Raw genomic sequence first — 27,700 nt, forward strand, 5'->3', positions numbered from 1 at the left:
AAGCTTTTTCTTGCTACATGGGGGGAGGCCTTTCCTATTTCAGCCTTCCACTGGTTTTTAATTTCAGTCTATTTCACTCCCAAGAGAAAGTGGCAGTTAAGGAATATGACTGTTTGTATTATTTTAATAATTTGGATTGGAAAGATTTATAATTTTAAGTGGATATGTATGTATATTGGCTAACACTGAATTTGTTTATGTACAGCATGTTGAGAAATGTTTAAAATTTTGCACTTTGTAGGATTTACAAATTTGTAATTTAACCCTTTTTTTAAAAAAAGAAAAAGAAAGTAGCAGGGCCTTGCCGAACAGGCAGCTCTGTGATTTTTCCTTTTTGAATGGATAAATGCCCGTCCTTTTATATACACTCGTGGCCAAAATTGTGGAAACCTTCTGGAAAAAGTGTATTTTTGAGGTTGGATGGCTCATAACACCAATTTTTTTTTTGGAGTAATACCATAAAAGTATATATCAATGGAAAGATAATTTAATCAAGAATGTAATGCAATAACTTTAATGAAGGATTTTTTTTTTAGAACAGTAGTTATAAAGAAAATTGAAACATAGAAAAAAGAGTTACACTGTCCTTGCACTCAACTTCACATTGAATTGCGCCATTTCATGCTGTATACACCCCGATGATTTTCTCCTGTCACCTAGGCTCAGTCTCTCAATTCTTCTATCATCCCTTGCTTGTGTGCTCCTTTTCCTGCCTTTACCAGTCTGGTTTTGTAGTGACTGAGTTGCCTTATACCTCTTCAAAAATTTAGACATGCCACCTGTGGTTAAGTTTCCACCAATTTTTCTTCTAATTTCTTCATAACTGTAGCCTTGTTCACTTAATAGTACTATTTTACATCGCTTTCTGGGTGACCACTCAACTCTTTGTGCCAGTTCTTTAATTGTATTGCGTTGAATGGCTACATTCAAGCGAAGGAAAGCTACTTCATATCAACCTAAGCAAGTTGTGCTTCCTTTTCCTGGTTATTTGGCTATAACATTTGATACAATACAGATAATTGAACAAACTTTGTTGCATTACATTCTAGATTAAATTATCTTTCCATTGATATATAATTTTATGGTATTACTCCAAAAAAAGTGGTGTTATGAGCCATCAAACCTCAAAAATGCACTTTTCCCAAAAGGTTTCCACAATTTTGGCCATTAGTGTAATAACATTTTGACTAGCATTTATTTATTTACTTCATTTACTTCCCCCCCCCCCATGGGACCCAATGTGGCTGACAACATTCTCTGTATCCTCCTCATGTGAGGTAGATTACGCTGAGAGGGGCGACTGGCCAAGGTCTCCTGGCAAGCTTCCATGTCAGTCAGGATTTGAACCTGGACCTCCCAGAACGAATGTTTTACATGTCTAAAACAATTTCAGAGATGGTCACACAGGGTGCCTGGAGAAGGGTATGTCTTGTCATAAGCAGTAAGGACTGCCACAAACATTTGCCTGCAAATATTTTCAGGGTGGAAGGTGTGCTGTGGGTGGGGGGTGCTTTCCTCCAAACTTTTTGGTTTTTTCCTCTTGACGATGCTGGTCATAGCTCCTTGCAACTCTTGTTTTTCCTTGCTATCACAGCACCATTTTTTGTTTCACTATGTGGTCCCAACCAATGGGGGATCATATGGTGAATACAATGATAACATCATGATTGACCTTGCAGATCAGACTCCAAGATGAAGTCGCAGTAGAAATCAAAGCCATTTCAGAGTGAGAGTAACTGCAACAAATTGCCTTAATTAGGAATGGGTGATTGGGAGGCATGGAGTGCTGTTGTCAGCTTTGGCTTCCAAACAGTAGTGAAGGTCTCGCACTGTCAATGCTTTGCATGTGTTTACTCCCATTCCAGACTCCTCCAGTTGATGGAATAGGGGTTGGGTGCTTTGGTAGTGAACCAAAGCATTTATGAAAAGCACCTAACCATTTCAGCCCTGCTCTATGAACAATATCTGATAGGTACTTGGAGCAATCACCCTGAAACATACGCTTGCTTCCTGCTGGGGAAGCCAGTTTTGATTCTTCCAGGGTATGACGCAAAGCGCTATGAAGTGATAGTGGCCACAGATACCTTCGTTCCCGGAGTTGTGCCCTGACTTACGGTCACAACATGTTTCCAGTCTGATGATCTGATCGCATGGAGGGGCATCCACAACCCAGGCCACAATTCCATCAACAAGACCCTTCTGGTTGGCAGGGAAGATCCCGAGGTGGTCTCCAGGGAGATACTGGATTTCCTGGTCGGGCTTGCAGGAAAGCTTAATTAGGAGGGTTTCACGGCTGAAGCAACAAGGAAAGACCAGATTTTTAGCAGTTGCCGGATATCCTTTTGAGACCAAAAGACGGGGTGCATTTTTTCATGTGTCAGAAGGGGAGAATTGTGGCTTCAGATTTTTCTAAAGGCTTCTTGACCAGTTGTAGAATAAGGGGCCAGTTAAGTCTCTGTTTTAACCAGATCTTTCATTAGAATGATGAGGCCTTTGAACTGTGCAGACCATTTAAGTGGTTCAGCTGCAAATCAGCACTCTGCTGGTTCAAATCCCACTCCTGCCATGAGCTCAGTAGGTGGCCTTGGGTCAGCCACTCCTCACAGCCCCAGCTCCTCAGCTGTATTGTGGGGATAACAATAACACTAACTTGTTCACCATCTGGTTGGGGTACTAATCTGTCTAGAACAGCAATCATCATCATCATCATCATCATCTTGTAACTTATAGAGTACTCATGAACACCATAACTGGCCTGCAAAGGGTTCAAAGTTATGTAAACCTTTACTTCTACTCTAGGCTACTCCATTTTCCATGTAATCTTCTACTATAATAATAACATTCGAATTATATACCACCCTTCAGGATAACTTAATGCCCACTCAGAGTGGTTTACAAAGTGTGCTATTATTATCTCCACAACAACAAACACCCTGTGAGGTGGGTGGGGCTGAGAGAACTCTGAGAGAGCTGCCACTGACCCAAGGTCACCCAGCTGAGAAGTGGGGAATCAAACCCAGTCCTCCAGATTAGAGTCCAATGCTCTTAACCACTACACCAACTGTAAGGTAAGTTATTTTGTAGTTGATTTCCCTGTCTGCGTGCATGCAAATCCAACTCTATGCATTTAACTGAAAGGAGGAATCCTAAATACAACTTCATATTTAGTACAGTAAATTGGAGTCATTGCCAAATGCATTGGCAATGCATTCATTTTTTTAAAAAACCATGTAATGCTTTCCCCAAATATAGGAGCATTACAGTATTGTTGCTAGCGATGTACAAATATACCCCATTTTGTTGAAGGCTTTCATGACCGGAGAACATTAGTTGTTGTAGATTTTCCGGGCTGTATGGCCGTGGTCTTGGCATTGTAGTTCCTGACGTTTCACCAGAAGCTGTGACTGGCATCTTCAGAGGTATAGCACCAAAAGACAGAGATCTCTCAGTGTTAATGTGTGGAGAAGTTGTTAGCAGGTAATTTATATCTACTCAGGAAGGTGGGTTTGGGCTGAGTCATCTTGTAGGAGTTTCCCAGGGTGTGGAATGCTAATGGGGGGAAGTTTCACTGTATCCTGAGGAGGTTCTTTTGCATATGGATTGGTGGTTGATACGCTAATCTTATCTGCAGGGCTATTGTAAGATGCAGAGTATTTTGTTAGTCTGGTGTTTTTCAGGACTGGAAACCATGCCCTATTCATTCTTAAACTCTCTTCTTTTCTGATGGTTGTTGTGGATTTTCCGGGCTGTATCGCCATGGTCTTGGCATTATAGTTCCTGACATTTCACCAGCAGCTGTGACTGGCATCAAAGACAGCTGCTGGCAAGACGTCAGGAACTACAATGCCAAGACCACAGCTATACAGCCTGGAAAATCCACAACAACCATCGTTCTCCGGCCATGAAAGCCTTCGACAATATATTTCTTTTTTTCTGTTGAAATTGTGCTTATGCTTATGAATTTCAATGGTTTCCCTGTGCAATCTGACAAAGTAGTCGGATGTGTTGTCCGGTATTTTAGTGTCCTGGAATAAGATACTGTGTCGAGTTAGGCTGTGTTCAGCCACTGCTGATTTTTCAGGTTGGCCAAGTTTGCAATGTCTTTCATGTTCTTTTATTGTCTGGATGCTACACTACCACCAATCCGTATGCAAAACAACCTGGGAAACTCTTACAGGATGACTCAGCCCAAACCCACCTTCCTGAGTAGATACAAATTACCTGCTAACATCTTCTCCACACGTTGACACTGAGAGATCTCTGTCTTTTGGTGCTACACCTCTGAAGACACCAGTCAGAGCTGCTAGCAAAACGCCAGGAACTACAATGCCAAGACCATAGCCATGCAGCCTGGAAAATCTACAACAACTAATACCCCATTTTGTTCCTTTTTCTTTTTATACACTGAAACTCTTTTTCTTTTGCTCATTTTTGTTGCTGGCTTTCCCAATTTGTTTGTTGCTTTTGTGGCTGTCTATACACAATTAATGCAAAAACAGTTATCAATGCTTATGGTGATATTTCTATTAAATTTTGACAGTGTTGACCAGGAAAAGCGATAATCACAGGGTCATTCCAAACTGTGACAATCCAGGTGAGAAACTGGAACTTTCAAGTCAAAATATCATGTTCAAGAAATTCAGTATATTCTCACATACGACCCATAGGTACAGATCCTTAAAAGTGGCATACCTGGACTGTAAACTTTGCAGATTGTGTCGAAATTTGAGCTTTGTCAGAATCACATTTTTCCCATGTAAGTCACCAAGTGCTGAGAAGCAAAAAAAAATGAATTAGTTCTTTCAACCTTAAATCATTATAGAAATGATCCCCTGTAGTTATGGGAACTTCAGCAAGTTCACTGTCACAAGCGTTTCCCTGTTCATATCCCAAATGCACGGATCTGGTCAAAACACGCAAAGAAACGTATGCACAAATGAAATATCTCTCATCAGTGGTGGAGCCCATGCACGCTGGAAGTCCAGGCATCTTTCCGAGCACAAATGGAACTAAGAACCTGGGACTAGGCTCATCATATTCATAATGCCACGAATACATCTGATTGGGGTTGGTTGTTTAACTTTTGGAGCCTTTATGTGAAAGGGGATGCTGGACTCCTGAGACTTAATGGTGTTAATTAGATGGTTTCTCCCTTTTCTGGAGTAGCGTTCAGGGCAACCTTTCATGGACCATGTGGGAGGGAGGGGGAAGACAATACCAGAGCTGTGTGTAGAAATATCTTTATCAATGTACAGGTAGGGCAGGTATTGCAGTCATTGCAACTACAAGCACACCTGGGTGGCTGTTCCAGAGAGAGAGAGAGAGAGAGAAGAGAGAGAGAGGACAGCATACCTTTCCACAAATCCAGTGGCTGAGAGTCATATACAATCCTAAAATCTTTCGGATCCCAGGTTACATTGCAGGTGTACACTTTGGGTAACTGGATCTTGTGTTTTTCATGGACGTCAAAGATTTCACAGGCACACTTTTAGAACAAAAGAAGGGTAGATGATTAAGAATAGTAATAAGCTGTTGTTTTTACTAATAATATTCTATGCAATGTACTAACTCTTAATCGCACATAGTTGCTGGGGAAGGAGATATTGAGCATAATTCAGACATCATTAAGTCCTAACCCAGATGAAGCCAATCACAAGAAATGATGTGCAAATATGACCCTTTTAGTTTCCTTTTATAAGCTTTTGTTGTAATCACTTTTGTTTCTACCATATTTGTTATTGTTTTTCTCTATTCATTTGTTTCTTTGACAACATTTCAACATCATTTTTAAGGGGATAAGATTTTTAAGAAAAAGAAAGAAAAGGCAAGATTTTGAAGTTTGTAACAAATACTTGACACCGTCTACCAAGCACAGGGCGCAACGTTACACAAAACCTTTTCTGAGCAAGTCCAGCGTCCAGGGAGTCGCGCTCTCAAATGATTAGTCCTCATGACTTCCTGGTGCCTTTCGGTCCCAGGCCTGCAACCTGGTAGTAGACACCCCATCGTGGTTATTGTAGTTACCTGGAATGTATTAACTGCCCAGACACGAAAAGCTTCCTCCTGTCCATTGAGTTCATCCCCTTCTCCTATTGGGGTGACTGGAGAGGCCCCCAGCTGTGCGAGCTTTTGGTCGATGGAATGGGCAAAGGCACAGAACTCTGGATACATGCTCGACCCCAAGCCAAATATGGCATATCTGTTCCAAGAAAAAGCTGCATTGATGGTATTTGTTGATGAATTAAAAGGAGGTGATAACACAACTAAAGCACAAGAATTCCCAGAATTCCTTGGTGAAGAGCCATGACATTTAAAACAGTATAAAACCGATATATTGGAATCAGTGGGCTTAGACTGGAGTAACTCTGCTTAGGATTGCACTGATAAGCTTGTACTTCAGCTAGGATCGCAATGGAATACATTTTAGAACAAATAAAGCATGCTTTAATTACATTAACACTTGTCAAATTTAGGGTTTTTTGTGGTTCTGAGAGTAAGATTCAAGACAATTCCATTTAAGCAACAGGAGCATTTGCTCATTCATATGAAGGTTTATTTAACATTTACAATGAATTAATGGGAAAATGGAGAGAGGTTTGGTCTTCCCCGTGTTGACACATAACTTGAACTATTTTGATGTAGTAATACTAACCTGGAGTGGTTAAATTTGCAATGATATTCATGCAGGATTTTATTGCACTTGCTTTTTTATATAGTAAGTTATTTGTATAAAAATATTTAAATATTGTGGATTTATATCAATACATTTAATCATGTTTATACTTTTTCTCCCTTTTCTATATTTAATAGAATATATTTTTAAAGCCACCTGGAGAAGCGAAGACAGTTTCAAGTCTCTGTAGAGACTTGACTGGAAATCTCTATAGCCAAAGTATATTCAGTTACCTGAATTTGTTACCCAGGTGTTTCATAGTCAGCAGAGCATTCTTCAGTTTCTGCAACAGGAATAAAGAGAATTAAGTTGAATCAACAGTCCCCATTGATAAAACGAAGCAAAACGAACACCGAAGCGAAGTGAAAAATTACTTTTCCATTGCTGGGTGAATCGCCATTTCCAAAAGTGCTGGTCACCACCAAAAGCAGGGTTTCTTTCTCCAGCTCACTTAGATTGTACCTATCCATACAGATAACCTAGAAGGGAAAAAGGCTTCATAAGGAGAGGAGCTACACGTGTTCCCTAGATCCACCTTCACCTCTACCTGCTCCTTAGCACATGTACTGTTTGGCCAGAAGGCCACAGTGCAGAGGTAGAGCTGGGGTTGCCAGTCCCCTCTGGGGGTGCGGGATCCCCCACTCCCACCCTCCACTCCCTGCTCCCCCTTACCTTGCTGATGGGAGAAAAGGTGGGGGAATGTGCCTCCTGGGGTGTGTTCCTAGGTGGTGCAGCACGCTCCCGTGCACAGCAGCATCCCAATTTGGCCCAAATTGGGCAGCAGCCCAATTCGGCCACTGTGGAGCACAACAGTGCTCCCATGCTCCACAGTGACGCTATTCAGCCCACATCAGCCTGAATCCAGTGCAATTCATCCCAAATCCGTCTGGATTTGGCCTGAATTGAGACTCTGAGGAGCATGGGAGCATTCCAGGGCCCATTATGCTGCCCCAACAGTGTTCCCATGCTCCACAGAGACCTCATTTGGGTTGGATCAGGCCGATTCAGAACACGGGAGCCCTTCCAGGGGCAGCAAGTGGCCCGCGTGATGATGTCACTTCCTGGAAGTGACATCATTATGCAGGCCAGGAGCATGCAACGGGACCCACCCAGGTAATAATAATAATAATAACATTTGATTTATATACCGCCCTTCAGGACAACTTAATGCCCACTCAGAGCAGTTTACAAAGTATACCATTATTATCCACACAACAGAACACACTGTGAGGTGGGTGGGGCTAGGGCCTCCACCTCCCACTGGGAGGGTAAGGGGACCTGGCAACCATAGAGCATATACGTTGCCTGTAGAGGTCCCAGATTCAATCCTTGGGATCTCCAGTTCAAGGCAGCAGCTCTTAGGAAAGATCTCACCTTGCCCAAGACCCTGCAGAGCCACTTCCAGTCAGAGGAGACAAGACAGAGCTACATGGACTAAGGTTCTGACTGCATGCAAGGCAGCTTGGTATATCTATGCAAGGCCTTAATAGAGAAGGGCCCTGTGAGAGAGTGAGGCCATGGCTCAGTGGCAATTCCTCTGCTCGGCATGCAGATGTCCCCAGGTTCAGTCAGTGTTATCGCCGGGTCAAGGATCTCAAGTAGACAGAGGAGGGGAACATTTCTGTGTTTGAGACCCTGGACAGCAGCGGCCTATCAGAGGAGACAATACTGGGCTAGATAAACTGTGGTTTCACTCCAGAGGATGCTTCATATCTTCATTGTGTGTGAGTGTGTGTGTGTGAATTTCTGATGATGATTGGTATATAACATTCAATTTATATACCACCTTTCAGGATAACTTAACGCCCACTCAGAGTGGTGTATAAAGTGTGTATTATTATTATCCCCCCAAACAATCACCCTGTGAGGTGGGTGGGGCTGGGAGAGCTCTGAAAAAGCTGTGACTGAATGAAGGCCACCCAGCTGGCTTCAAGTGGAGGAGTGAGGAATCAAACCTGGTTCTCCAGATTAGAGTCCCGCGCTCTTAACCACTGCCCCAAACTGGCTCTCTGGCCCTATTTCTCAAGGATAGGGCCAGCGGCCAAGATTCCACTCTGCCATGCGCAAGAGGTGGAAGGGCTGGTAGATAGATAGTCTGAATATCTTTGTGTTTCCTTTCCCTCCTCTCTCTTGGAGAAGGAACTTCAATGCGAGTCCCCTTACCTTGGGACTGAAGGCACAATTGAAGAGATCCTTTAGGCTGTGGGCCAGGGTTTCAGATCTTCCCGTTTCTGTGGCATACAGGATGGTTACTTTTGTCCTGTTAGCTGTGGCTCTCTGCATCAGTGAGGAAGCAAAAAGGACAGCCCTGGGAAAGAACAGGTGGGAATGCCTCATCATTTATTAGAGCAAAAATTGCATTTAGACTTCTTTTGTTTTAAAGTTAGATTTCTTCTATTCCTTAAACAAACAAGATTCTGGGCCAATAAACAGGGCCTTAAAATAATTCTGGGTTGAAACCCATTTGTAACAATGCTGAAAGATAGTTTTCCACCTAGGCTACCCAACCTTTGGGGTCATTGCCAAGGCCACACTGGACTTCCAGTGGACAGTTTGTGGCCTGGAAGAAAAACCAGCATAAGCCGTCATATCCTGTTTCTGGCGGAAGGATTTGAAGCCCTGAATTTAAAGAACCCAACCCCCCCCCCCCATTAAAGCTGTATGGACCTAAATTGATCACCTAAAAGGGGCTTTTAAAAACCTCTTTTAGCTGTTTTATGGTCTGCTTCTGGCCTGAGAACATTTTAAGCGGCTTTGTGTATTTTCTTTGTTTGTTTAAAACATTCATTAGCTGCCTTTTGACCTTGCAGGAACTCAAGATGGCAGACAATATAACTATGCTGTTTTATGTTGTTTTTATGCTCTGGTGTGTTTTGAAAGGCTTGTTTTTAATGGCTTTTTGACTTCTTTCTCCATGCATACCATGGTCCTGATCCAAATCAAGCACCACACACATAGGAAATGTGGAGAACGAGTGTGATATAGGATGGGGGCCCCAAACTCCACCTGTGGACCCCATAATGTGTGGGTTGCCATGTGATCACATGTGCAGCCATAATCAGAGGTAGGCTGCCCCTGAACATTCAGGTTAATTTTTTCAGCTCTTAGAGGGAATAGCTCTTGATCTTGCTAATAGCTATGAATTTGCCTAATTCCTTGGGTAGGACAGGGCTCTCAGTAGCTGCCTGGCTGGCTGTGGTAAACCTCTAGTTACCACTGGAACCAAATCTCAGGAGATGGTGAATCCCCTTGAATGCAAACACTTGCACTTAACTAGATCAAGATGCCCAACTGCAGGGCCCGGGCATCGCTTCTCTGGAATTGCTCCTAAACAGTAATATGGGACCCCCCCCATCCCAAATCACATGAATCGTGAATGAAAAACAATTTCTGAAATGACATAAAGAAGTCACACCGAGAAAAAAAGGGCTTGCATTCCAGGGTTGGTTGCCTTGGACCCTGGCAAAAGCACACCGTTTCCCCCACTTTGGACCCTGCTGAACATACTGAATATGCGGCCAAAATCCTGGAAACTTACTTTGCCCAAATGCGGAACTTGATCTCTTTTCTCCTTGGCTTCCGTTCTTCATCCTTCCAGCTGTGCGTTTTCCAAGCATCCACCTTGATAGGGAGGAGGAGTCGGATGCGATTTCAGAACCTCTCCCTTTACCTTTCGATTTGCCACTGAATCGAGGGGTCAGGAGTGCTGCAGCTTCTCTTGCCTGCTTCCTCCCCATCCCTGTCCTTTGCCCACCTCCCTTGCCCCACCTGCTGTTTGGTACCCCTGGAGTCCTACATGCTACAGGGTGAAGGTGGTTCCTTTTGAAAAGGTTGAAGACCAAATGATACATCCAACATGGGTTGTGTTGACAGCATGACTCACAGCCACACGTGCACAGGGGAACTCCCCTTTCCAAAAAGCTCCACTGCTCAGGATGGCTCCCAGCACCACAAGGGTGCACGAGGGCTTCAGCTTCCCTCCCACACTGTTGCAGGCAGCAGAAACAGCTGCAGGGAAGGGGTCCTGCCTGCCCCTTCCCTGGGCTCTGTGTGTCCTGTAAACGGCACGTCTGCGATCAGAGTCCCAGTAATTGAGCTTAACTGCCCAAAGCAGCCCAGTATAAACCAGGGCGATGCTACTGGGTAATTCCCCCACCCCCAGAGGTTTCCATGATTGGAAATTGCTCTCCCAGACTGCCTTAAGGTCCGCAGTGGGGGCAGGAGGGGGAATTACAGGTGCCAGTATTATCTCCCAACTGAGTCTTTACACTGTTGGAGGGAGAAAGGTGTTTTCAGTCTAGCAGATTTTACTACCCTTTTCCAAGAAGCTCAGTATTTATAGTTCTCCTTTCCTTCATTTTGTCATTACAACAACCCTGTCAAGTAGGCTCGGTTGAGAGAAAAGGCCACGTTGCAAGGCTGAGTGAGAGTTTGAACTCAGGTCTCTCCAGTCCTAGTCCAACTTCTCTCCACTGTGTGTGTGTCATCAAGTCACAACTGACTTATGGCAGCGCCTGCTGGGGTTTTCAAGGCGAGAGACTACTAGAGCTGATTTGCCATTTGTCTCCAATCCAAGTACTAACCCCGTGCCAAACCCTGCTTAGTTTCTGAGGGAAGTCTAGGCAGGCTTCCCTCCTGTTGTGCATCCCTCCTGTCAACCTACCAGGGCTTGGAGAATATTTGGTCTTGAAGTTATGGCAGTTATGACAGTCCCTGTGTAGGATCCTCGGAACATTATTGGAGCCAAGGCCTGGAGGGTGCGCGGCAGGAAAACTATTCTCAAGGGGGGGGGGGGGTCCGCAGTCGCTGACCGGCTTACTAGTTCAAAACACTGGATACCAAATTACGCAAACCACGCCCGAAGCAGCCCACAGCTGCTTTTGCATGACAAAAGATAGCCCCCCCCCCGAAAAAGGGCCAGCTTCGATGGTGGGCATGTGTGTGCCTGCTGAGGCCCCCCTGACCCAGCAGGGCCTCCCACTGACCGGAGATGCCGGACTGACCTCTCACCCCCAGTGAGAGAGGCGTCTGGCAGCAGCAGAGGAAGCAGAGCACAAGGCAGTGCGTTTCGCTGCCTCTCCCAGGCACTGGGATCTAACTGGGGTGATCCAACTGAGATCACCCCCTAGGATCTTGCGACATCATTGGGGTCTCTAGAGCAATCTCCCGTTTCTGGATGGGAGGAAAGCGAGATGAATGAATCCCCAACCTTTCCAGACACCTTTTAGACTTGTTGACTGTGATAGCGCAAATAAGCTCTACTTTGCGTCCTCAAGCATAGACACAGCCGAGGGGGGAAAGAAGGGAGACTCAATTGTTGGGAGAAGGGAACTGGACTGGAGTAGGGAGCTGTGATAAACATCCTGTACTCAAAGGTCCTAGATAACGTTCACTTTGTCTTGAAAGGAACACAGAGCCACGTGTAACATGTAGCTCTGCCCCTAAGTAGGCCCTCAAGACGCTGGCCTGAGTCAACCCCTCCCAGGAAGGAACATTCCCTTAAAACCTGACCACTGTTTGCTCACCTGGTAGTAATAGAAAGGAGAGAGGGTGTAGTTCAACATCTCTTGGTGGAAGATGGGCGTGATGCTGCCCGAGATGGGAGGCACAAGCCAGACCCAGTCAGCTGGACACCCTCCTCGCGTCCGATGTTCATTCTGCATGTACTTCATGAAGGATTCGGCAGCCGAATGGTGATCCATGATGGTGACATTTTGTTTCTGGAATGAGCCACAGAAGGTGTGAGGGCTGAACTATGTGGATAATTTACTCAAGTAGTAACTGGAAGGGCAATTTTTAAATCACGGGCTGTTTCTCCTGACCACACACGTGTTTGGATGTGCTGGCTAAACATTGAATTGATTAATATATTGAACTGATTAATATGTTTATAGAATCATAGTGTTGGAAGGGACCTCTGGGGTCATCTAGTCCAACCCACTGCACAATGCAGGAAATTCACAACTACCTCCCTCCCCACACCCTCAGTGCCCCCTGCTCCATGCCCAGAAGATGTTGCATCAATCTCCGCCCCCCCCTTAATGATGCATATACTTACATATAGAGAGAGAACTGGTGTGACCTTGGAAGAGGCGTCCCATCCTGCACGAGAGAAGAAATTCCTCTTCCAAGAAAGTATCATCTTGGAAAAGATATTTCCTCTCATACAAGAGAGGGAATGCCTCTTCTAAGAAGGCACCTGCCACATACTGTTCTTGGCTGCAGCTTCCTAGGTTTCAGACAGAAATTTTGCAGCCTTGCTATCTGAGATCTTTTAATTTGGGGGGTCCGGGATTGAACCTGGGACCTTCCATATACAAAGCGTGTGTTCTGCCACTGAGCCATAGCCCCTCTTCTTAGTTTTCACTTACCTGGAAGCTATGCAGCACAGCAACATTCACCTCTATCACAGCTCTGTCTTTCCACAGTGAGGAAAGCTTGTTGGTTTCCAGGCCCATTCTCCTCCCCACTTCCTACAAGGGACAACGTATAAGATTCTGTTTTTCAAGGACCAATGATGGCAGAATAAAAAAATTGCATCCAGACTCTAAACCCTGTCCCCAGTCACTGAACTTCTGTAATGTTACAGAACATTCACTAACTTTTCAATTTCTGCAGTGGAAGTATCAGTTATGAAATATCAGTTATGAAACGAGTCTCCTTTTCCTGCTTCAAAAGGGTAGAGTATAGGATTGAACAATCAGTGCTTTTGACGGGGAATAGGATCCAAGAGCCCAAAGCAACAGCACTAGCAACTGCTCTTAACTAACCAGTAGCCCCAGGTCTCTTCCACATGGAACCATTTCCCCATGCTGAGGACTAGCTGTCCATATGCAAAATGTATACCCCTCCTTTCTGCTCTCATTGAGGCCACCGAGGCAGCCAACACATTAAAACATACATAATAAAACCATATCTTAAAAAAGATTAAAACCAACAAAAACATTAAAACAACAATTAAAACATAAGGCAGGAAGGAGGGATCACTGACGGAATGTCAATCAAAAGAAAAAACTCTTCACCCACTAGCAGAAAATCACTGAAGGGAACAGGCAAGAGAGCGTTACAGAGTTTTGGTGCCACCACTGAGAAGGCTCTCTCCTGGCAGCAGAATTCTGCACAAATTGAAGTTTTCAAGGGCAGCCCTACACAGAATGCACTGCAGCAAAGCAGGGCATGCACCACAACAGCCAGATATTTCCTGCCCAGGAAGGGCCGCAGCTGGCTAACCAGATGAAGCTGGTAAAAAAGGCCCTCCTGGCCACAGCTGCCACCTGCTTACCCAGCAGTAGGCCTGGGCCAACGAGCACCCCAAACTATGGACCTGTTCCTTCAAGGGAAGCGCAACCCCATCCCGAACAAGTGACACCTTAAAACTCGGTTGAGACCTTCTGCTCACCAATCACCACTCACGTCCATGTTGTTGATATTATGCTTCATTTTATTTACCTACATCCACTCCCAAACTGCCTCCCTGCTACTGTTCAGAGATTCTGCAGTCTCCTTGGGATCAGCCAAAAGCGCGAGGCAGAGCTGAGTGTCAACTGCATATTGGTGACAACGCATTCCAGATTTCTGGATGACGTCACCCAGCATTTTTGCGTAGATGTCAAAGAGTACAGGGAACAAGATGGAGGCTTGTGGGATCCCACAAGCTAAAGGGCTGAGCAGTAGACCCTTGCCTTAGGAACTTCACTCAATTCACTACAGAGGCATTCTTTTCTTGAAACAGCAAATGAGACCCAGGACTTGCCTGGTTTAACATGTGACTCACGATTTGCCTTAAAAATAGCACAGGGGCAGGGGATTCAGGTGCCCAGGGAACCCATGAAACCGACAGTGAGCCAAACAGCCCAGCCTCAAAAGAGTGCAGGGTGGGAGGGAAAGACAAAGCCCCTCCTGTCCCTGTACTGCTCTTGGAAGATGTTTGCCCACGTGCAATATTTTTAAGGTGAGTCCCGAGTCACCCATTAAACACGTGCTGGGGCGGGTTTTCTCCATGCCAACTTGTGTATAATGAATCATTTAATCAGACCTGAAGTATCAATACTTTTACTGTTTCTTCTTTTTTTCCCAGGGGACTTCGTTGATGACCTGGTTAGGGATACAACCAGGTCATCACAAGCATTTCTTCTTTCCCATAATAGCATCATTTGAGAGCTCCCAGACAAGGTGATAGGCCGTGGATTCAGGACAGACGAAGTTAAACACTTCTTTACTCCACACGTAATGTAATTGTGGGAATCACAGCCACCAGCACAGACGGCTTTAAAAGGAGGTTAGACAGATCCCTGGAGGAAAGGCCCACCCATGGCCCATAGCCGGAGAGACTGAAGGGAACCTTCACTCCCAGTAGTAGCACTAAAACTCTGAATCCCGGCACCAGGGGGCGACACCAGGGGAAGGCCTTGGCCTCTCCATGCCCTGTGGGTTGGCCCTCCAAGGCCTGGTTGGCCACGGGGTGAAACAGAACACTGCACTAGATGCACCGCAGTTCCGATCCAGCGGGGCACCTCTTGCGTCCTCTTGTGTCTTTAAGAAAAGTTACCTGGAGTATGTTGTAGCGCTGAGCATCACAGAAATCTCGTACCCCAATTTCCGTCCCCAAGTACCAGCCATTGAAAGGGCAAGCCGTAAACTCCAAGCCTCCGACCTCAAGCAGCATGTTTGACACTGCGGGGACCGCATACCACTTCAGGCCCAGCTCTTTAAACCACTCGTGCCTGACAAAAGAACCATACAGAGTTGCGTCAGCACCGGAGCATCCTCGGGGGCTTCCCCTCCTGGTTAAGCTTTCCTGAGGAACACGACAGACAGGGACTGGGCCAGGCAGGTTCAACAGTCAGCTCTGATGTAACTTTTCCACAATCCCTTGTTGCAGAAAAATGAAGCTGAACTGGGAGGGGGATGTTTGGGGGCACAAGCAGTGCCAGAATGAGCTGAACTGGATTGCCATACTGTGTCCTACGTAGGGCTGCCCTTGAAGAAAACCCAAACCGGTCCAGAAGGCAGCAGTCTGGTTAGCGTGAAGGGGTAGCTGATGTGAACGTATTTTGTCTGTCTTCAAACTGCTGCACAGGCTACCAGTTTTTTTCTGAATCCAAGTCAAGATGCTGGTTATGAACTTGCAAGCCCTTCAATCTTATCTAAAGGACTCCATCTTTCCGTATGCCCCTGATGACAGTCCTCAGGTTGCCACCTACTGGTTGCCCCCCCTTAAGGTAGCCCACTTGCAATTGACTCCAACGTGTGCCTTTTCCATTGCAGCTCCCCCTGTGCGGAACAGGTTCCTTGAAGAGGAGATTGGGACACCATAACTAGAAATGTCGAGAAGGGAAGGTTATTTTATTTGTCAGGGTTTTAATGGGGTGTAGGCTTTGGGCTTTGTGGGGGAGGGTACTGTACTTGATTTTTAATTCTGATTTGTGAGCTACCAAGCAAAGATGTGGTATAAACATAAACATGTGATATAAAAATAATAAAATAAAACTAAATTTAGGAGCAGATTAAGAGGAACGGCATCTGCAACTGTTGTCAAATATATACTGTCAACTTGGTAAAAACCCATATTCAATAAAGATCAACCACTTCAATAATACCTTGTCAGTCCGGCACAAGCCAGACGCCACATCAATCTACCAAGAATACAGTTTTCCCACATGCCAATGAGGCAGGTAGTTTCTAAAATTTTAACTGAAAAGTTGCATGCCTCTTCCGTAGCTTCAGTAACAGCAGTGGAAATTTCTCAAAGAAGGGAGAAGGATGAAGATGTCCTGATCTCTCCAATACAAGAACCCGGAGGCAAGAGAGCAAGACAGGACATCCCCCAAAAGCAAGCAGAGAAGAACAGCATCTTAAGAATGAAGTAAGAAAACAGCTGTTCTGTTGAATAGGTTGTGTCCATGTTTCACACTCTAAGGGCCAAGCTAAAAGTGACGGATTACACGTGAATGGCGAGTGATCGAGTGGAGTGCAAGTGGAGCGCAAGTGAACAGGGAGGAATACCCATGCGTCTGTTCACTTGCCATTCAAGTGTAATTCGTCACTTCTAGCTTGGCCCAAACATTCCTGCCCTTTTGCTCATTTCAGTTTAATCTCTCTGCTGCGGCTGGTGTCATCTCCAAGACTCATTTGACCTAATTTGGCCCCTGTGAAAGGCAACAAACTGAACCCTTCATGAAAGCCAGCCTAATCATCTCGGCCTGACCAGCCAGCCACTTGGAGAGGGGGACGGGGAACACGCTGTCATTTGAAGCCAAGGCACTTACGTGGGATGTTCCATCGACACTTCAAGGACAAGCTCTGGCGGCAGTTCAAATAACTCTGGGTCTTGGCCATTGGCTTGCAGAATCAATGGAAGTACATCAAAGCGGCCATATTTGGGCTTCCAACCAAGCTGGACGCATAACTGAGAGCAGGGAAAAGAAATGAGGCGATATTTCCCTCTGTCTCCAGGCATCCAAATCTTAACTCCTTGGGCACTCACAATAGGGATGTTTATTCAGAGGCTTGCTTTGGAGACGGGATTGATGCCTGCCTCTAGCTCCAACATTCACAGTCAGCCTGTGTTATCCTCTTGTCTAAAGGCCACTCCTAGATGGGAGGAGCCATCATGGGATGGTACAACTCATCTAGGTGGGGAAGAACCAGGGAGCTGCCCCAGTGGCTGGAAGAGAGCTGGTTTACTTGGTAACAAGGATGCATGCTCACATCATCACTAGACTGCAAGCCCTGGTCCAGTTGCTGTAGGAACAGGAAGAGATTTTCCAGCCTCAGAAGAACTGGATGTCTCACAAGGAGCTGGGGAGAGCCAAGGAGCAGGTGCCACCCATTATCACCCCACCCCCTCCAACCTTTTGCAATTCCCCGGGGATTTTAGGATCTTAAAATGTAGGAACTGGCTGGCTATTGCAAGCTGTCCTCCAGAGATACAGCCAGGTTTTTTTCATAGGTTTTGTTGCTGCTACCCTTTGCTTTAATGCTCACTTCTGTAAACTCCACATTGGCTGGATCTCCCACAATGGACCCATCCATCATTTGGTAGCCAGCATATCGAATGAGCTGGATGTTCCATATACGGAAGTCATGTTTCCCATCAGTTCTCTGGGGAAAGATGGTGATGGCAGACCTGTTTTGAGAACAAGAAAGCATGAATGCCAGTCCATACTGTGATCCTAGGGATCCATGTGGGATTAAAGAAAAAGAGCTCATATACCGTATATTCCCGCCATTGGTAGAATACTGCAGATGTTGACAGAGGTGCTCAAACATTTCCTTGGCAGTGGTACAGCTACGGGCATCAAACACCTAAGACAGCCCCATTGGGGGTCAAAACATTAGTTCAGATTGAAGTCAGCGTCAAGAAGAGCAATGATTAGACTGTCCTTCAACAGAAAGGAAAGCATCGCTGCTTCCATTTCACTACTGTTATGCTCTAACAATCATCTGGATTTTCTTGTGTGGACAAGACAATCCAGTCAGCCATTATTGCTATAAAGCACCCAGGCACATGTGGATCCAGCACATGCCAACTCTTAGCTGACCCGAAGAGTATCGCTACACGAGACGCCTTGGTGCGTGTTCGTCAAGTGTAGGGAGATGCAATCTTAGCTGGGAAGTATAGTTTTAAAAAGAGAGCCGGTGGAGAGAGGGTTTGTTAATTTAATCTTTGCCTCCCCAAAGGATCTGTCAGTTTCACCTCTCCAGTCTAAAACTGTGTGAGATGGCAACCAGAGGGCAGCAAGGAATGGAAATGGGCTGGAGCTGCCTTCCAGAGCTGGGCTTGGACCTGGAGAGGTTCTAATGGGCTGCAGTTTCCCTTCTGGCATTTCACAGCCCCTTCACACAGCTCCAGTTAATAAAAAGCCTTTGCCCTGCTGCTGGCTTTATCTTTATAAACTACCTTTCCTGGCTAACATTGCATCTCCTGACACGTGTTCTTCCCGTGTCAGATGTCTCGTGTAGAGAGACTCTAAGGTGCAAACAATCCAATCATAAGTAGAGTTACATACATCTAAGTCCACTGGAGGGTGCTTAGAAGAAAGCAACTCTGCTTAGGATGTCATTGTAACTTATTGTGATATGAACGTTCATAGGCAGCGCTTGTTTTGTTAGATGAGGATGATTCAGGTCGCCCACTCGCTCAGCAGTTCCATAACCTGGTGATGTGACAGAAGTTTGTAAAATTGTGTGTGGTGCGGAGTAAGTGGAAATTTTCCCCAGTCCCCAAAATATTGGGACTCAGGAGGAGACATGGACACAAACAGAAAAAAACCCCAAACATGCGACGTCGCGCAAAACTCGCGCGAGAAAACACGATATTTCGCGGTTTTCCCGGCATGATCTGCAACGTAGCGCAACGTCCCGGCTTCAGGTAAGCCGTGTGGAATCGGCCATGGTGTTTGTTGTTCGTTGCCATCCATGAACAACAAACAACGAACATTGATGAACATGACCCTGTTCACGATCACGAACATGTTCGTTGTTCATGGGGGCCAGCAGGCTCTCCTCCAGCCATCAAGATCTCTACTGCACCACTCCCAGAAACCCTACCTGAGCAGGCAGACCAATAATAAATAATAGCTTGGCCCCAGAGCCTGGCAGCAGCCCTGGAACCTGAAGGGGTAGATCCCTATCCCACCACACACAAAGAAAATTCAAGCTCCAGTGCACTCACCCTGTCTCTCTAACAGCAGCTGTCTCTCCCTGAAAGCCAGAGCTGGGAGCCCCCCTCCCCCCTGGTCTTTTCCTCTTGTAACAAATTTGGAGCTCCAGTCCACACTTGGAAGGAAGACCTGCCTACCAAGCTAAATTGGGCTTAGACTGGGGTTTCCAGGGCAACAGCTGTTCAAACAACCCCTGCCTGAGTTGCCATGGGAATTGATTGCTGGTGCCAGACTGTCTGGCTTGACGAACAGCAACAAACAGCACCTGTTTGTTTAGAATGGGGCCTCGCGAATAGCTTGTTCGTGAACAACAGATTGGGCTGTTTGTGGGTTTTTTTAGTTCGTATTGCTGTTGCATCTAAGAAAGTTGATGGAAGATGCCAGAGAGACAAAAAAAGAGAGAGGCCTTCTTCACACAAGGCATAATTAACTCAGTGCCAAAGGAATTAGTCCCTAGTTTAAATGCCAGTTTCATGGCAGACAGGTCCATCAATGGCTATCAGGGAGAGGCCGAGGCTCAATGACAGATTATCTGCTCTGTATGCAGCGAGTCCCTGGGTCAATCCCTGCAGCGAGTACCTCCTGTTAAAAGGATCAGGTTGGAGTTGATATGAAAGACCTCCACCTGAGACCCCAGAAAGCCGCTGCCAGTCAGAGTAGACAATACTGACCTTGAGAAATCAATGGTCTGACTCACTATAAGGCAGCTTCATGTGTGTTCAAGATGGAGCCTCCATGTCCAGAGGCAGTGTATCCCTGAATACCAATTGCCATGGGGAGGTAACAATGAGCAAGTCTTTTGCTTTTGTTCCATCTTTGTAGATCTTGTGGAGCATCTGGCTGGCTGCTGCAGGAAACAAGCTTTAAGACCAGGAGGAATCTTGCTCTGGTCCAGCAGAGAGGTTCTGACCTTGTTGTTAACATGAGAACAGCCCTGCTGGATCAGACCCGTCACTGTATAGGCCTCTCTCATGCTTCCTCCTTCATTGCTGGCTGCTGGGCATTTCTCTCGCACGGAGCCATTGCATGCTCGTGCCACTGGGACCGACGTCTTTGTCCCGGTGAGGAAGTGAATGGCTCACTGGAGTGCCATAGTGACCAGTTGTTTCAACAGTCAGTCACCTGTAAATTGGACCACTGGATTCTCCCAATGCATCTTGGGGCATTTCTCCAGGCCTGCCTGGTTGCAAAGCCAAGCTCCTCTACAGTCAGCTGGTAGGTTCCTGTGGTTTCAATCTCCTTGGCTACGGCTTCCAGGCGTGCCAGGTGCGCCTTTATTTTGGGCCTGTGGACAAAGGAAACAGACGCTAATAAAGAGTGTCTGCCAAGCCAGGCGAATGGCATTCCCAGGCAATTACAAAAAACATTTCTCTTTCAGAAGCAAAAAGGTGCACAGATGTGACAGCGGATGCCATGCCAAAGGGGCCTGGAGCACAATCCATTAGGAAGATCTCTTGCACAAGCCCTAGTAAAATGAATGAGGCAGGGTGGTCAGTTCTATGGGATGTGTGCAGGAGAACGTCCCCGTTGACTGCTCTTGACATGGAAAGGATGGAACATTTCCAGTAGAACCACAATAATTAGAAGCCATATTATGCATTAAATCTATGCTCCATTTGGACCAGTATTAACAGTACTTCAAAAGGGAGAATCCAATGTGAAATTGTTGCATTAGGATTCATTCACAAGTTGGTCTATTTACCCCTCCACACGGGTCTTAACAGAGACCAGGCATTTCTCATTCATTTGGAGGCGAATGTAACTTCCTCTTGCATCTGCTTATCTTGCATTAGACTTTCTGTCCATCCTACTTTGCCAAACAACACTTGCAGTGCAATCCTAAGAAGGGGTACTCCAGCCTAAGTCGATTGATTTCAATGGGCTTACTCTTCTTAGGATTGCAATGTTAGTTCTGGTCCTCACCAATTCTGAGCTGATCAGTCTTTTTATTTGATCTTGCTTTAACCCAACCTCTCCTGAACTCTCTCCCTGCCCTCACACCTTTCTGTTGTGATTGTGAATATAAAAGCTCCAGCCTAATGGATATAATCTCCAGTGCATCTACTGACGTGAGTTCTGAATCACAAAAGCAAAGGCAAGATTAGAAAGTCCAAAGCAATCCTTCAGGGGCAGCATTATTGTCCACAATGATTCAATCACCTTCTCTTCTTAAGAAAACAAGCGTTCCTCCAAAGGCGTAGATTCCAAGCCATGTATACAGCAAAAGTTGGGCATCTGGGCCATTTGCCATACAATCCTATGCAGAGTTACTCCAGTCTAAACCCAGGGAAGCCAACTGGTGTAGACTGGCACAAGGTTGCTTCCCTGCGGATGTTTTGCTCCACTTTTGGCTCCACATTGAACCTGTCTTTTTCAGAGGATTCACATGATATCACCCCGCTTCCGAATTCTCCCCTACTTTGTTTCCTTCTTTAAAAACGGCTTTGTTATGATATTTCTGGAAAGACCACAGTCAAAGTGGAGCTCATGCTCTGTGGGTGTTCAGGTACAGATTTTCTCACCTGCTGCCAATACTGGCAACGTTTTAAAGCCATTAACCCTTTGTGGCTGCCATACCGTCCTCCCTCCATCCCATATTATTGGAGGTCTTTTGCAAGTTTTTTTTTTTAACCCTGGTAGCTTCTATAATGTTATAGCACTATAGCAACTATAGTGTAGATGACTGGGGAAGGCAATGGCAAACTACCCTGTAACAAAAAGTCTGCCAAGAAAACGTTGTGATGTGACGTCCCCCCATGGGTCGGTAATGACTCGGTGCTTGCACAGGGGACTACCTTTACCTACCTTTACCTTTTACTATAGCAACTACTTTTTTTTTTTAACAACTAGCAAAATCCCTCTGCTGGCATAGGTGGGAAGGGCAACTGTGAGGGGACGAGGAGGAAAGTGTGTTGGAAAGTCCGGTGTGGCTGCCCCCTCCCTTGCAGCTGCATTTGCAGAGGCAATTAATATACAACAGAGAGTCACGGTCACGTGGAAGCACCCTAAACCTTGGTAGGAATGCATTGCTGCTCAAAACAGAAGGCCTGGAAAACGCCTGAGTACCTTGACTAGACACTGCAGAAGACGAAATATCAAGACACCGTTCTTGTGGCAGAGATAACATATGTTGTTTTGATTTCAGCTGGTTAGATTAGAATGAGCCTGAAAGAGTCTGAATGTTTGGAGGTCAAAGAAGGAGCCTGCACAGCCGAGGGAGATTAAGGCCAAGACAGCCAGTCTCTCGGAACACTCCCTGCAGCCAGACTTTACTCCAACAAGAGCTTTTGGTTTTTTTCACATGGGTTACATACCTAGAGTTTGATGCAGTTGGGAAGCTGGGTTTCCCTCCCACCCCCTCAACACCATGGTGCATTCATACACTGCCTGGGTTTTCTCCAGCTGTTCTCTGATCATTCCCAAACCTGCTCTGGGAAAGACGGCAGCAAAGCCTGGGTAGCTGCTGTGTGGGCAGGTCATTTGGGTCTTCCCAGTAGCATTCACATGGCAGCTATTTCCTCCTGCCCTGGGGATGGGAGTTGTTTTACTAAAAGGCATCTGAATATCATTATAACAACAATGTGTCTATAAGGTATGCGGATCAGGCCCACGTGCACAAAAGTGATGCTGAATTGTGCACAGCTGGAATCCCAGCCAATATTCCCCTCTCTCCTTTCTGTAAAGCACCTCTAAGAAGCCCTTTAGTCCATAAACACCCTTGCCTGTCCTTCCCCTTCACATACTGGTTATTCTAGCTCACTGGGCCAGTCACAGACCGTCCTACCTCACAGGGTTGTTGAGAGGAGAAAAAGGATGAGCAGCTTTCAGGATTAAGGTGTAATGTCAGAGGGATCTTCCATGCACTTCTCTTCACAGGGATATTCATCTGTCCCATTATGTCACCATCTTCTACCAGCGGGGGAAATCTTTTGTTTTGTCTAACATTCCTTCAATGATCTCTCCTTCCTTCTCTAATTTTAAAGTAGTGTTTGTGCTTTTAAATAGGCATTTTAGTTTTGGTTTTAAATTTTTTGATGTGTTTTATAATGTTTGTTTTAACTTTTAGTCACCTTTATGATAATGCTGGGACAGAAAGGCACGGAACCAATATTGTAAATAAATAAATAAATCCTGCCTGCCTGATCAGAATGGCATCAGCCTCCCTGACCGGAAATTACTTGGGGCATCTACGAAGTTCTTTGATGCTTTGCAAAGAGTTACGTTTTTATTATAATGAGGACACCACGAAAGTAAACTCTTATTAGCTCTAATTTAAAAATTGCCTCCTGAGCATGAGTGGAATAGAACAGCCCGCCAAACAATTTGTACATCAGGAACTGCTTTCAGAAAAATTAAATGGTGGATCAGGGGCAATGTGAAACAAGTTGCATTTTATATTTGAAAAGAAGCCCCAGTGTTACGTAGGAACCAAAGAGATCATTAGAAAGCCACTTTGGGAAGCACCAAAATGATTTCGTCTTCTTTCCCTGGCTCTAAAGAAACTGCTTTGTGGCTGACTGGAATGGGCACGTGCACCATTTTTTAAACATCATTCATATTATTTTTATATTATTCAGATCTATATATTTGGTATTTCTGATATTTGGGTCCAAAAATACTGATTTAGTATTCGGACCTGGGTTTTATTTGGGGATCTGAACACCTTTGGCTCCATTATTCCCTATAGGGGAAATATCTGAGAGGCTGCGAGGGGTTCAGGCAAACTCCACCCAAACTGTAGTCCTTCCTGTCTGCTACAAACCCCCTCAAGGTTCAAGAAGATTGGACCCAGGTGTCCAGTTCTCTGGCTCCTGAACAAGCCTCCTGGCTACTCTCCATTGTTCCCTACGGGAGGAAAATTCCAAGCTATTTTTCAGGCAAAAAAACCACTAACCAAACACAGAGGGGCGATCTGAGCTAGTCCCATTACAAGCTGAACCAAGAAAGTCCAACAGAATCAATGCCAAACCAAAGAATTCCAGCAGAAGCAATGTCAATTCAGAGAATCTAAGCAGGAACAAGGAAGCAAGGGAAATTGTTACAAGCCCAACAGAACCGCATCATTCACAGAGGCCAGGCAGAACCCAGGACCATTGCAGGAACACCACAGAACAAAACCAACTACCAACGTCAACCATCCAGCAGAATCAGCAGCCCAACACAAGTGCTGGTGATGGCACACGGAAGTTAAGATCCCTCTCCCAAGGAAGGCCTCAGAAGGCGAGATGGAGGGGGGTGACTTCGGGTAGCCCAAGTTCTCTTCGGACTGCAGCCTGCACCGTCACTCACTGGCTCAGTGGAGCCAAGAGACAAAGCTGCAGCAACTGCCCTTCAGCACTGGCCCTCTCACCCCTGCCAAGAAGGAAGTTTAGTTAACAGCAACACAGCAGCATGCTGCACTAGCTTCATTTTTGGTGCTTCGGTGGTTTTGCTTCTGCTTGTTTTAATTTAACATGGGCACATACGTGGTGTCAATGCTCTGCTTTCCCTAGCATCTCTCTTCCTGTTCCAGTGGAAAGAGAAGGACATTTTTGGTGTTGCTTTTCTCTGTACAGAACTGAGTCAAGGTCCACTGAGGGGTCTGAGTGGCCTGGTGTGTTTTTCTTTTTGGGGTGTATGTGGGAGAGAATTCCAAGCTGGGGCGGGGTGCATTTTAGTGTGTGTGTGTGTCAGTTAAATAAAGCGTCCTGCTGGTTTTCTACCGGTTTAACTTTGGGAAGAGAACTTGATCCCACTTCCCAAACACAGACTGACAGAGGATGCGCTCAGTTCACTCACTCTGAAAGTCCAAAGCTGAGAAACTGAACAGTGGCAAGTTGACCTTCAGGAAGACCAGCTGCTCAACTCTCTGATGGTGTTGCCTGCGTGGGAGAAGACGTGCTTCCTCTGCACGTTCATCAGAAGGCATATGAAGAGCCTCTGAACCACGAGAGGAAGGACTGGACAGGTTGCCTTTTTCTTGCCCCAGTCGCTCTGAGAACAGGTGACAAGCAATACTCAGGGCTCTGAAAGGTAGTCCATGACGATTGCCTCTGCCAAATCCTGGCTCAAGTGCCTCACATTCCCAGAGGGGCCCCTGCGTGCCTCTCCCATGGCCTCCATCTCCAGGGACATCTTGAGAGTGGCCATGGGCAGAAACTGCAGAGAAGGGGTGGTGTGGGGAGCAGCAGAGCTGATCTCCCCCTCCTCACCCTCTGCAGGCAGGGTCCCCCTCCTGGCCTGTGTATGATGCACCCATTGAGACAGATCATCTCTCAAGCTGGGAGCTTTCCAGCCCCCTCAGTGATGCTGCCCTTGATACATGGGTCGCACATGGTAGCCAACATGTACAACTTGTTGTTGGTGGTGAGAGGTTCCAGGCGGGATTCAATGCCCTCTTGCAGCCATCTGGAGCAAGGCCTGCACGTCCCGTGCCTGGGTCTAGAAAGGAGGCCATCTTCCTCTGAAGTGTTTGGACCAAAGGAATGACCAGACCCAGGGTGGCCGTGTCAGACGGGACTGTGATGGTGAAGTCCTTCAAGGGCCTCAGGACCTCCAGTTCTTGGCTGAACTGACTCTCCGCCCTCCCAGCGTCACTCTCCGAGAGCCACATTGTGAAGGCAACTTGCTGCTCCACCAAACACTCAAGCATGGCAGGGGTGGAGTTCCAGCGAGTGCTAACATCGCAGGTCAGGCGATGCTCCAGCATGACATGCTTCTGACACAACTGGTGAGTAACATAGTGGTTAAGTGGTTGGGCTGTGAATCAGCACTCTACTGGTTCGACTCCCACTCCTGCTATGAGCTCTGCAAGTGGGCTTGGGGCACTCTCCACCACCACCCTGTGAAGACGCCGTATGGAGCAACACCATCCCAGCTGAAGACTGTCTTTCCTGCCTACAAGTGGCCCTTCGAGGTAGAGAATGGCAGAGAAGGGTCCTTATAAGCCTTGCTACCTAAGACTGGAGACGCTGGGAACTGACCTAGGGATAGTGTGAGCCTTGCGCCCCCAACGCCTTCTCCCTGGCAACTGAGTTCTCCACCTACGGGGAAGTTTGATGTTTTGCGCGGGCCACTCATTGCAACAAGAATCACAAACACACACACAGATCATGGTAATAATAAGGCTGGTTATTGCAGCTTCTCTGCTTCATCAGGGGTAATTCTCAAATGCTCCTGAAAAATAGTTTCTTGTTTAGAACTTGCAGTAACAATATGATTACAAAGCTTGAAGTAAGCATAAATATGACTCACGGTTTACACGAATGGTAGAACTGATTGATGAATTCTATTGCTTGAGGTAACAGTTCATCGGGGGGCGTTGGTCCATCACGAGGGCCTCTGACCAAACCTTTGGGGTTCATGAGAGATCCTTGGCAAACTTTTGCCTTGCAGTTAAGAACCTGCGGGGGGGGGGGGGGACGAGATAGCTGGATGAGGGTCCCCAATCCATGGCTAGTGTCAGCAGGGGGCAGGGTCTGGATTTGACCAGCACTCCAAGCCTATTCTTCTATCCATCTTGGCTGCCATCTTCCCACAAAGTACACCTGTGTAGGCTGTGATTTCCTGTCTATACTAGCAACAGAATTTTTAGCAAGATCTACAGATGCAGATTTCATAAACGATAGGCGCAGAGAGCCATTTCTTGGCCCAAAAAGCCTTTCTGTAGAATCAAAGCTGCTCCAGCTCCAGCAGGCCACCAACAGTAACTGTCAGCAGAAATGGTCCCGGTCCTGCTACCCTTTTCCCCTTCATTGGCATTGTCTCTGGGACATTACTAGGGCCATATTCAAGTTTGAGGCAGAGAGGCAATAAAAATATTAAACTGAGCTACCTAGAGCAAAACGGTAGAGTTCCAATGCATTTACCACCCAGACTACAGACCTCGGGAATGCTATTAGCGCATAAGTAGCGGCTGAGGGCCTGGTTGAAAAGATGCCCTGGACACACACAGCACGAGATGCAGCTGCCTGCCAGGAGATCTATCGTGGTCAGTGTTGTCCACTCTGACTGACAGCACCTCTGCAGGGTTTCGGGTGAGACCTTATCCATCACCTACTATCTGACCTTCACCCATCACTGTGTAAATCTATACATGTAAATCAGTTGGGCACACTAAGAAGTCTTAAAAGAAGCCATGAAATAATAATAATAATAATAATAATAATAATAATAATAATAATAATAATAATAATAATATCGTGCTTATATATCAGTCTTCTAGACCGATCCGTGCCTCACTCAGAGTGCTGAATTTAGTCAGCATTATTATTATCCCCACAATCCAGCTGGGGAGCTGGGGCTGAGAGGAGGGGCTTGCCCAAGGCCACCTGCAGAGTTCATGGCAGGAGTGGGAGTCGAACCAGCAGGGTGCTGATTGGCA

At 46.1% G+C, this 27,700-nt stretch overlaps 1 protein-coding gene across 1 annotated transcript in view; it reads right to left on the reverse strand.

Annotated features, from left to right (window-relative positions):
* The window catches only part of NOS2 (nitric oxide synthase 2), a 46,139-nt gene that overhangs the window by 17,285 nt on the left and 1,154 nt on the right, over window positions 1-27,700 (reverse strand). Inside the window, exons 3-18 of the mRNA XM_055001116.1 lie at window positions 26,572-26,720; window positions 20,461-20,623; window positions 17,889-17,980; window positions 17,660-17,801; window positions 16,942-17,081; window positions 15,222-15,396; window positions 13,045-13,146; window positions 12,199-12,393; window positions 10,212-10,294; window positions 8,837-8,981; window positions 7,048-7,152; window positions 6,907-6,956; window positions 6,025-6,199; window positions 5,353-5,485; window positions 4,693-4,771; window positions 2,115-2,293 (exon numbers count right to left, since the gene is read on the reverse strand). Coding sequence (XP_054857091.1) covers window positions 2,115-2,293; window positions 4,693-4,771; window positions 5,353-5,485; window positions 6,025-6,199; window positions 6,907-6,956; window positions 7,048-7,152; window positions 8,837-8,981; window positions 10,212-10,294; window positions 12,199-12,393; window positions 13,045-13,146; window positions 15,222-15,396; window positions 16,942-17,081; window positions 17,660-17,801; window positions 17,889-17,980; window positions 20,461-20,623; window positions 26,572-26,720 — 2,107 coding nt within the window. The remainder of the gene's footprint in view (window positions 1-2,114; window positions 2,294-4,692; window positions 4,772-5,352; window positions 5,486-6,024; window positions 6,200-6,906; window positions 6,957-7,047; window positions 7,153-8,836; window positions 8,982-10,211; window positions 10,295-12,198; window positions 12,394-13,044; window positions 13,147-15,221; window positions 15,397-16,941; window positions 17,082-17,659; window positions 17,802-17,888; window positions 17,981-20,460; window positions 20,624-26,571; window positions 26,721-27,700) is intronic.

This window comes from Eublepharis macularius, chromosome 17 (assembly GCF_028583425.1).
Source record: "Eublepharis macularius isolate TG4126 chromosome 17, MPM_Emac_v1.0, whole genome shotgun sequence".
In the NCBI taxonomy this organism is placed as follows: Eukaryota; Metazoa; Chordata; class Lepidosauria; order Squamata; family Eublepharidae; genus Eublepharis; species Eublepharis macularius.